Source organism: Aegilops tauschii, chromosome 6, assembly GCF_002575655.3.
Source record: "Aegilops tauschii subsp. strangulata cultivar AL8/78 chromosome 6, Aet v6.0, whole genome shotgun sequence".
Taxonomy (NCBI): domain Eukaryota; kingdom Viridiplantae; phylum Streptophyta; class Magnoliopsida; order Poales; family Poaceae; genus Aegilops; species Aegilops tauschii.
Genome location: NC_053040.3, coordinates 476,878,601 through 476,890,163, shown reverse-complemented (window position 1 = coordinate 476,890,163; position 11,563 = coordinate 476,878,601). Strand labels below are relative to the sequence as shown.

General features: G+C 47.5%; 1 protein-coding gene across 1 annotated transcript; it reads left to right on the top strand.

Annotated features, from left to right (window-relative positions):
* Positions 1-5,939: 5,939 nt before the first annotated feature.
* On the top strand, positions 5,940-6,800 carry LOC141026223 (uncharacterized). The gene has a single exon (XM_073502218.1). It carries the CDS (start codon positions 5,940-5,942, stop codon positions 6,798-6,800), a length of 861 nt encoding a protein of 286 aa, XP_073358319.1.
* Positions 6,801-11,563: the final 4,763 nt, after the last annotated feature.

The window sequence follows — 11,563 nt, the reverse complement described above, 5'->3', positions numbered from 1 at the left end:
AGCAACCGTGAGTACTCATCCAAAGTACTCGCAAGCAAGGAGCTACACTACATATGCATGGGTATATGTGTAAAGGGCCATATCGGTGGACTGAACTGCAGAATGCCAGAATAAGAGGGGGATAGCTAATCCTGTCGAAGACTACGCTTCAGGCCACCTCCATCTTGCAGCATGTAGAAGAGAGTAGATGGTAAGTTCACCAAGTAGCATCGCATAGCATAAACCTACCCGGCGATCCCCTCCTCGTCGCCCTGTTAGAGAGCGATCACCGGGTTATATCTGGCACTTGCAAGGGTGTGTTTTATTAAGTATCCGGTTCTAGTTGTCATAAGGTCAAGGTACAACTCCAAGTCGTCCTGTTACCGAAGATCACGGCTATTCGAATAGATAAACTTCCCTGCAGGGGTGCACCACATTACACAACACGCTCGATCCCATTTGGCCGGACACACTTTCCTGGGTCATGCCCGGCCTCGGAAGATCAACACGTCGCAGCCCTACCTAGGCACAACAGAGAGGTCAGCACGCCGGTCTAAATCCTATGCGCGCAGGGGTCTGGGCCCATCGCCCATTGCACACCTGCACGTTGCGTGGGCGGCCGGAAGCAGAACTAGCCCCCTTAATACAAGAGCAGGCTTACGTTCCAATCCGGCGCGCGCCGCTCAGTCGCTGACGTCAAGAAGGCTTCGGCTGATACCACGACGTCGAGTGCCCATAACTGTTCCCGCGTAGTTGGTTAGTGCGTATAGGCCAGTGGCCAGACTCAGATCAAATACCAAGATCTTGTTAAGCGTGTTAATTGAAGTATACGCGAACGCCGACCAGGGCCAGGCCCACCTCTCTCCTAGGTGGTCTCAACCTGCCCTGTCGCTCCGCCACAAAGTAACAATCGGGGGCCGTCGGGAACCCAGGCCCACCTCTACCAGGATGGAGCCACCTGCCCCTTCAGCCCCCATCTCCGAACGGTATCATAAGTAATGTAACAGTATAAAGTATATAGTATGCCCGTGATCACCTCCCGAAGTGATCACGGCCCAGTAGTATAGCATGGCAGACGGACAAGGGTGTAGGGCCACTGATGGAATACTGGCATCCTATACTAAGCATTTAGGATAGCGTGTAAAGGTATCAACAATTGTAGCAACAATGACAGGCTATGCAGCAGAATAGGATTAACCGAAAGCAGTAACATGCTACACTACTCTAATGCAAGCAGTAGAGAAAAGGAATAGGCGATATTGGGTTGATCAAAGGGGGGGCTTGCCTGGTTGCTCTGGCAAGAACGAGGGGTCGTCAGCAACGTAGTCGATCGGGGCACCAGCAGCGGCGTCAGTCTCGTAGTCTGTCGGAGAGAAGAGGGGGAAGAAACAATAAATATAATGCAAACATAAGCATGACGATGCATGACATGACAATGAGCGGTGCTAGGTGTGCCCTAACGCAGTAGGAGGTGATACCGGCGAAGGGGGAAAACATCCAGGAAAGTATCCCCGGTGTTTCGCGTTTTCGGACAGGTGAACCGGAGAGGGAAAGTTACGTGTTCGCTATGCTAGGGATGTGTGGCGGACGAACGGGCTGCGTATCCGGATTCGTCTCGTCGTTCTGAGCAACTTTCATGTACAAAGAATTTTCATCCGAATTACGGATTATTTTATATGATTTTCTAAAGATTTAATCATTTTCTGATTTTAATTATTTATTTAAATCCAACATTATCCAGAACAGTGAACGATGACGCGGGCATGACATCAGAGTGATGTCAGCAGGTCAACTGGTCGGTTGACCTAGTCAAACTGACATGTGGGTCCCACTGTCATTGTCTAAGACTAACTAAGCAGGTTTAATTAGTTTAGTTAATTGATTAGGTTAATTAAACTCAATTAATTCAGTTAATTAATTAATTAATATTTTTATTTTTAAATTTTTTTTAAACGTTTTGGGGGTGGGACCTCCTTGTCATAGACCCCTGGGGGGCCTAGCGGGTTGGGCGTGTTACGGGCGTGCGGGCGCTAGCACCCAGCCCGAATGGGCACCGTGCGGGAGCGAGCGTCGGCAGCGGGCGCGCGAGTGTATGGCGGCCGTGGAGTGCGGGCAGGGGAGCCCGGGGGTGCGGCAGCACGGGGCAAGACGCGCCCAAGGCGGCGATGCGCGCTGGGGGGCGAGGCGCAGGTCGCGGGCGGGCAAGAGTCGGCCGACAACGGGGCGGCGTGGTCGGGCGGGAGCCGTGCGCGTTGGACGGCGCGCGGTCGACCACGGCGGGGCAGGGATGCCGTAGCAGGGCGAGGAGCAGGGACGCGGCCACGCGGGTCGCGGTCAGCACGGGGGGGGAGGGTGCGAGGCAGAGTGCGGCAGCAAGCAGCAACGGAGGCGGGGTGGCGCGGCTGGAGCGGAGCGGGAGCCGCGACGGGGCAAACGGCGGGCGTAGCCAGGCGCGACCACCGCGCGTGTGAGCGGCCAGGGCGAGCGGCGGTGCTGCGAATGGTGTGAGCGTGCAAGTCAGGGAGAGAGGGAAGGGCGTGGTCCTCACCGTGCGGGCGTAGGGACTATGGCAGCGGTTCTCGAGGAGGAGGACGGGGACGCGCGACGAGGTGGCAGTCGGGGAGGCGGGCGACGTCGTCCTCGGGCGGTGACATCGCTGGGGCGCCGCAGCAAGGCGCCCAGATCAGGAGGGGGGCGAGGAGGAGACGAGGCAGTCCGGTGGGGAGGCGACGCCGGCGTGGTGGCGTCGAACGACGGCGGGGAGCGGGGCGATGGGCGCGACAAGGTCGGGGCACAGCGAGCGCAGGGGCGCCGCCCCCGATCCAGAACGTGGGGGGAGGAGGAGCGAGGGGAGTGGGTTAGGGTTACGGTGGAGTGGGGGTAGATGTAGGTGGGGTGGCTGGGCCTTTTTTGCTAAATGGGCCAAGGGGCCCAGTAGATTAGGTTTCTTTTCTCTTTACTAGTATTTTTCCATTTACTTTTCTGTTTATTTATTTAGCTATTGTTTTGTACTTTCTTTTAGCATCAAAATACTTTTGTAAAATGATAAACCTTGCCATATAATTACTATGCATTATTGTGCACTGCCACAACAAGTTTGGGTTCAAAATAATTTATTAAGTTTGAGTTTATATTTAAATGGGATAAAAAGGTGTTGTTGGTCCACTGTTTTAATATCCAGGGGCAATTTTATATTTTGAAAAATGTTAAATATTTCATGACAAATTGTTAGTGAATATTTGCAACCCACCAAACATTTTTGTTTTACCGTTTGAAGAAATAATAGTTTGACTTTATTTTAAATTTGAATTTGAATCGGGTTTGGATCAAAGTGAGGTTTAGCAAATTACTGCGATGACATGGCATCATTAAGAGGGGATTACTGTAGCTTGATTATCCGGGCGTCACAGACATTGACAATTTGGCGGCTATCTTGCGAGGCTTCGAGAAGGTCACGAGCCTATACACCAACTTCCATAAGAGCGCCATGGTCCCCATCCGCTATAGTCATCTTGACTTGGAGCATATCACCCACAGTCTACCGACAACTAGAGCTTCTTTCCAATTGCGATACTTGGGGCTGCCCCTCTCCATTTGGCAGCTCAAACTGGAGGACCTACAATACCTTATTGACAAAGTGGCTAGCAAGTTGACAACATATGACGCCCAGAACATCACCACCATTGGGCGTATGACTCTCGTCAAGTCTGCTATCACTTCCCAAGTGGCCTGCTTCATTACTCCTCTCGTCATCCCACTGAGCATTTTACAACACGTCAACAAGCTTTAAAGGGCTTCCTTATGGTCTGGGTCGGATAGGACCACCGGAGCCAAATGCAAGGTGAATTGGGATATCATGTGTCGGCCGCAAGAATATGGTGGTCTTGGGGTGCTCAACACTAACAAGTTTGCGTGTGTCGTGCACCTGAGATGGCCTTGGTATGAGTGGAAGGAGCCTTCCAAGATGTGGGTGGGGATGGAAAACCCGTGCGATAAGGAAGACCTCAACTTTTTCTATGCCTCGACTAGTGAAGACTCCTTTTGGGACTCTCCTTGGCTTTATGGGTGCAAGCCTAAAGAAATTGTTGCGCTCATGCATGAGGCTTCCTCGAGGAAAAATGGAAGGTGCGGGAGGCCCTTAAGAGTAATGCTTGGATCCTTAAGATTAACCCCCACCCCACCCCCCCCCCCCCCCCCACACACACACAGAGAGACACACACACCATTGCCTCTGTTGAACACATTCGACTTTTTTTGCTCTATGGATGCCTTTGAGCGAGATACATCTTGACAAGCTCATCGGGAACGACATCACATGGAAGCATATGATGCGCGGGCACTACTCGACAGCTTCAGCTTATAGGGTGCAATTTCTGGGCATAGTGTTTTCCCCTTTAGATCAGATGGTTTGGAAGGATTGGGCCCCCACCAAAGGTTAAGTTCTTTGCTTGGTTGATACTTCAAGATAGAATATGGACTGCTGGTAGGTTGGCTAAGAGAGGGTGGCCAAATTGCGGTCTCTGCCCCTTGTGCAAGAGGGTGCAAGAATGTGGACCACACCTATTCTTCAAGTGCGACTACACCATGAGACTTTGGAGATTGGTCATCGAGAAAATTCCATGTTGTGGACATGGACACTTCCTCTTGGCATCTGATGGAATATGTTGAGGATTGGTGGGCAAGTGCTAGCGCCGTTGGCACCCACAACTGGAAGGCCAAAGCTTCTATCACCATGCTCGTGACGTGGACTATCTGGAATGAGCGAAACACAAGACTGCTCCGACACAAAAGTGCTACACCAACGATCTTTCTCCTCAACATATCGGACGAGGCGAACCTTTGGATCACCACCGAGACAAAAAGATTAGGGACATTTATATTGCGAGAGTAATCTTTCATGTCGTATTCTGTGGGTGTGTTGTAACAAACTCTATTCTCCCTTTATTTAATGGATGAGGCAAACCTTTTGCCTCCATTTAAAAAAAGATTTGTAGGCTATGCATAAAACACATTTCTAGCCCAAAAAATAAAAGGCAAGTCATTTTTTGTCCAGTATTTATCTTTTTATGTATGCCACATTTGAAAAAAAAATATTACCATAAAATCGTCTGCACATACAACACATCTATATATATGTGTGTGCATGCAATTATTTTCAGAATATTTTAGGGTATAAAATCAATGTTCTATTTTTTAAACAAAATGCTACTTTTTTTTTGAAATGGAGACAAAAGTTTTGCCTCATCGATTAATTAAGAAGAAGAGAATTGCCCAGTTAATTAAAGGAAAACCGGGCGAAAACCAATACAAACGGAGCACGGACTAACTACTCACATGTCACATGACAAGAAAACCCCACAACCGCACAGGCGGCCCCCGCCAGACTCTCCGATTACACAACATCCACAAACCTCGACATTGCTACTATGCCATGTGAACCCCAACAAGAACACCTCGATATAAAACATCAAACACCTTCCAACCCACAACGACGACCCAGTCCAAGAGGATGGGCCGAGAGAATGAAGATCATCCATCAAGTAGCCGGAGAAGCCTTTGCCTATGGCGCTACTCTTGCCTTTTTCCACAAAATGCTACATGAAGCCCAGCTCGAAATCATATGATTGTTTCTCATCTCTTGGATTCCCCTATGCTTGGGTATTGATGGATTGGGAATTCGGCCCGGGTGTGGACTGGATATTTGGGAGAGCAGGCAGTACAACTATATGGTGTCGATCCATTCCGACCTCTGACCCGACGCACTACTGAGTACTGACCCTGTGAGCAAGGGGAGCGTACATATACATCGCAGAAAATGTGCACCTGTACGTAGCAGTTTTTTGATATAGAAAAAAGCTGTACCTTGCAGTTATCGTGAGCGACAATCTCTGTACTTGATGCTCTCTTGTGTCCTGGCGTACATACTGTGGTATGTGGATTGCTTGGACACATGCGTTCAAATGACAGATGAGTGGGAGGCCAGTTTCCCTCAATATCAGTTGTCGCCAGCCTCCACTCATATTTCTGATCACTGTCCCATCGTGCTGAAGAGGATGGAGTGCTCACATTATAAGGCCTTCCGCTTTGAGAACCATTGGCTTAACTGCACTGACTTTCAGGGGGTGGTTCATGTGGCATGGAATAGAGAGGTGAAGTCAAATGACCCTATTCGGGTTTTGCACACCAAGCTATCCAGAACCGCGCAGGCTCTGCGTCTCTGGAACATGAAAAAGGTGAGATGGGCCAATTTTATGTCGAACTTGGCGAGTGAGGTCATCTTCAGGCTTGATCTGGCACAAGAGGAGAGGGATCTGTCCGCTGAGGAGAGGAGGCTGCGTGCTTCGTTGAAAGCCAAGCTGTTGGGGCTGGCGGCTATTGACAGAGCCAAATGGAGGCAAAAATCGAGGCTTACTGAGATAAGAGAAGGAGATGCAAACACTAGGTTCTTTCAGATCAGAGCTAGTGGTAGGCGCCGCAAAAATCATATACCAAGTTTGAGCGGAAGGGACGGAATGGTGACTGATCACGAGGGGAAGGCTCAGATCCTATTCGATAGATTCAAAGGCATTATGGGCACACCGTTCTCGAGGACCACAAAACTGAATTGGGAGGCCATGGGATTGCCAAGGCGAGATTTACAGCACTTAGACAATCCCTTCACCGAGCACGAACTGCACGCGGCTGTAACTGAGATGCATGGTGAGAAGGCACCAGGGCCGGATGGGTTCACGGGGATGTTTTTCAAGCATTGTTGGCAGCTGATTAAAGAGGACCTCCTTGCCGCGGTGAACTCTGTTCAATCGCTCCGTGGGCACAACTAGAAGCTGCTAAATACGGCAAATATAGTGCTGCTGCCCAAGAAGGACGATGCTCAGGAGGCAAGTGACTTTAGGCCGGTGAGTCTGATGCACAGTGTTCCAAAAATTGTCAGCAAGATGATGGCTTCACGGCTGGTTCCTGAGATCAAGGGGCTTGTCACAAATAATCAGAGCGCCTTCATAAGAGGAAGGGCCATTCAAGACAACTTCCTATACGTCAAGAACGTGATCAAGGCGGCTCATTCCAACAATTCGCCCTTGGTGTTCCTGAAGCTTGACATCGCCAAGGCTTTTGATTCGGTAAGCTGGGCATACCTGATGGAGGTCCTGGAGGCGATGGGGTTTGGTCAGAGATGGCGCGACATGATTTCACTGATTTTGTCCTCCACATCATCAAGGGTGCTTTTAAACGGGATACCTGGCTCACCTTTTGTTCACTCGCGAGGGCTTCGGCAGGGAGACCCTTTGTCCCCGCTACTTTTCATCATTGCCATGGAACCATTGCAGCGGCTCCTATCGATGGCTGCAGAGCGTAACATTCTATCACCATTGAGATCTCGGATTGCCCGCTTCCGATCCAGCTTCTACGCTGACGACGCGGCTCTTTTCATCAACCCCACCATGGATGATTTTCTTGCTGTTCAAGCCATTCTCAAGATCTTTGGTAATGCTTCTGGTCTGTCCACTAATATTAGCAAAACGGTGGCATACCCCATTGCCTGTCATGGAATGGAGCTGGATCCCATGCTGGCTGTTTTTGGTGGGATACAAGGGGCTCTCCCGTGTAAATATCTGGGACTGCCTCTAGGTGTCAGGAAGCCCAGGAGGGCCGAGGTGCAGCCGGTGCTGGACAAGATGGCGGGAAAGCTAGCGCCTAGGAAAGGCAGATTGCTAAACAGGATGGGGAGGCTAGTTTACATCAACTCAGTGGTCACTAGCACTGGCATTTTCTTCCTAACAGCTTTCCAACCGGATAAATGGTTCATTAGAAAGGTGGACAAACTCAGAAGGAATTTCCTATGGGAAATTGAAGAAAGAGCGGCTGGAGGCAAGTGTCTGGTAAACTGTAAGCAGGCCTGTTCCCCCAAGGTTGTTGGTGGTTTAGGTATCAAGAACATCGAGTGTTTCAGCCGGGCCTTGCGCTTGAGATGGGAATGGTTCAGATGGGATGACGCCGATCGACCGTGGAAAGGATCTCCTACCCCGTGCGACGCGATTGATAGACAGCTGTTCTCGAGCTGCTCATCTATTCAGTTGGGTGATGGTCGACTTGCGCTGTTCTGGATGGACAGATGGATGCATGGGGAGGCCCCTTATGTGATTGCACCGGAGATTTTCAAGCTGGCGCGGTTCAAGAAAATTACTGTAAAAGAGGCTTTCACAAACGGCCGATGGATGCAAGGTCTGCAAAGAATGAACAACGATGAGCAGCTAGCACAATTTGTCAGAATTTGGGAGGAGGTTCAGCTGGTGAGCCTGTCGGAAGCAAAGGATGTGATCAGGTGGTCACTCGCGGCTAACGGCTCCTACTCTGCGTGCTCTGCGTATGGCATTCAGTTTGCGACCAGGATCGAGCAGCCGGATCTTGAGAGAATATGGAGGTGCAAGATGGAGGGGAAGATCAAATTCTACCTTTGGTTACTCCTGCAGAACAGGAATTGGACGGCGGATCGACTGCTAGCGCGGAATTGGCCGCATAATGATCGGTGCAAGTTGTGTGATCAAGATCCTGAATCTGCAATGCATTTGACGCTGGGATGCTCTTTCGCAAAGGAGATGTGGTTCCACTTCCAGGGATCAAACAGCAGGATGTGGCGTATTGCGTCTTCGGCTAGCTCGATTACAGATTGGTGGAGAGAGCTATGCTCCGGGCGCGGGCCGACGAACACGGTGCAGGAGGATATCACGTTGGCGGCCTACATCGCCTGGCACCTATGGAAAGAGCGCAACAGGAGGATCTTTCAGCAGAAGGAATTGACTGTGTTCATGTTGGCTGATTTAATCAGAGATAATGTAAAATTATACAAAGAGGCCACTGGGCAGGGTCAGGTTATTACGTAAAGCCTGCCCTGGGAGAAACACCAAGTGTTCTTGGGCAGTCCCTATCCTCTCCGGGGCCTGTCCCAGAAGGATGTTGTAATATCTGAATTTTTTCCTCTCTTCTACTATAATGCAAAAGCAGAGCTCCTGCTATTCCCGTAAAAAAAATGAATCTTATTTTCTGTGTCACAGACATGTGGGTCCTGCACCTTTCAATTCCCGGTCGGCCATCCGACCTCCTCCTTGTGGATGTAGAGAAATTGCTACAGCTACCCCAAGGAAGAAAATTTTCTTCCTTGAGCCACTCGGCCTAGAGATAATTGCAACATGTTGCACACATAATTTCAAATGATAAAAACACTAAGAAGCGGCTCATGGTATCGATCATATGGTTCTCCGTCGTATAAAATTATTGCATTGACAAGTCTTTGTACGCCGGTTGGTGGCTAATACTATGGTCGACAGCTGTCTCGGGCCGATATACCTGCTAATAAACGTGGAGGAGAGCAGTCGAGTACTAATGACTAGCTACTTCAGTACGATTAATGTAGTGGGCACTATAACCTAATAGTCAAGTCCACTATTTAACTTTAATTATGCTACTATTCGCATATAGTCTATGATTACTCCGCAACGGTTTATCATTTAAGATTAGTATACAAATAACTTATGTTTTATTATTTGATGTGTATTAAGCATAGTTTTAAATGACGGGCTATGCCAAATAGCGGAAGTGCTCCATAGCCATAGCGGCGGTATAATGGGGCTATAGACTGCTGTTCTATAACATATCGGGCAATTGTCAAGAATACCATTTAGCAGCACCGTGATCTCACAACTGTACCAATGCTATATCAAGACTATAACCGGTTATTTGAAACCTTGATACTATTAATAATAATAGAAAATAATATAGTACATAAACTCTGTGGGCTCTGATTTTTGTCATTATTAGCTTCATGGTTAGCCAGTTTCTCCTATAAAAGGTTAAACAATCGGCCACCAAACCATCAACCATAGTACATCTACAAGCTTGAGGTTATACACAGCCTGTGTGGCCAAGTGGTGTTCCCATAACAAAATAGCAAGGGTCAATTCTATGCGCGTGATAGGAGTAGAGGACTGAAACTAATGTGAATGGAGCAGAGGTACAAATGAGCGACCACAGAAACATTAACTGGCCTTGTGTCCTGGACACAACCACTAGATCTATCCATCCACCTATCTATCGCTTACTACTGTAAGTACAGTTTGCCTCGTCCGGTACATGGCTCTCTTGAGCAGATTCACAGTAGTACATCTCTAGGCCCTTTTTTTTTGAGGTCCTTGAGGACCCTCCCTGTTGTTTTTCAAAAAAAAAAGAGAGTAGTGTATAAAAAACTGTCTTCTGCAAACTTTAAAAAATTCGGAAACAACTACACGTGCAAATGTTTGACCTACATAGTTTCACTGAACATGCTGCATTGTGGTGAAGAGATGAAGTAGCAATAAAAAAAACGATAAAGTGCATCAATAGATGTAGAGACCAGAGTGACTTTCTCCTTTTTGAAAAAAAAATGCACAGCTTTCACAAAAATTAGTTCGTGCACAAAGTATTCACCTTTAATCCCAATAGCATGCCCCCCTCGCCCTCAACCCATAGGGTAATTTCTGAAATTATAAAATAAATTATTATTTAAGTCAAAGGAAAAAGCTCCTAGTTACACCATTGAATTATTTGCCGTCCTTACGTTCTCCCAGATTATCGCTATCCATATCATCTAGATTCCATTGCATTTTTTTTAATGATTTTGCTAATTCTCAGTCTATACTTAACATTGAGCTGTGGATGGGCTCATAGCTAGTTGTGGGAGCCCAGTACTATGGTTCGCAAGTGTGTCTCGCCCTTCTTCTTAATTATAAAGCCACAGGGGCTCCTCCCTGTTGGTCTAGTTTTTTTTAATTGACATTGAGATCTATTCAAGATTTTATATTTCTGAACTCTGAGACCAAACACTACCCTTTTTGCACTAGATGTACAATTTTAAATTACATGGTGAACATTGTTCTAGATCAGTATTAATATGTTTGTAAAACCGACTAAAATATTAGCCGATTCTCAATCGACCGAGGCAATATTATTTTAGTAGATTAAATATTTTAACACATGAATATTTTATATAATCAGATTGGTTTGTAAAATTGACTGAGAATGAGTTGAAAAATATTCATAAATTTACTGTTTTTGTGACTAAAAAAAGTAAATTTATGAATATTTTTTAACTCATTCTCATAAATTTACTTTTTTTGCGAGTAAAAAAAAGTAAGTTCATAAAATTACTAAAAGGTGAAAACAACACGTGGTAATAGGAGGCGCAGCGCATCGCCAGATTTCAATTCCTTTGAGCGTTGCTCTCCTTCGCACCCCTTTATGGCGGCATACAAGTGAACCCAACTCTTTTTTTTTATTAACAGGAGGATTTCGGGAGCAAATCCTATTTATTGTGAAGTTGTTTCCAATTCACAATTCTCCAATTAATCTAAAAGCCTAAAATAGAATGAGTGTCAAATAGGATTTGCTCCCCAAATCCTGTTGTTATATTGATCTAAAAAAAGAATTGGGTTCTCATGTATGCAACCAAAAAGGGGTGCAAAGGAGAGCATCGCTCGAAGGAATTGATGTGTGGGCATGCGTCACGCCTCCTGCTGCATTTTTGTTGGTAGCTTACCAAGCTGGCCGCTTGGTG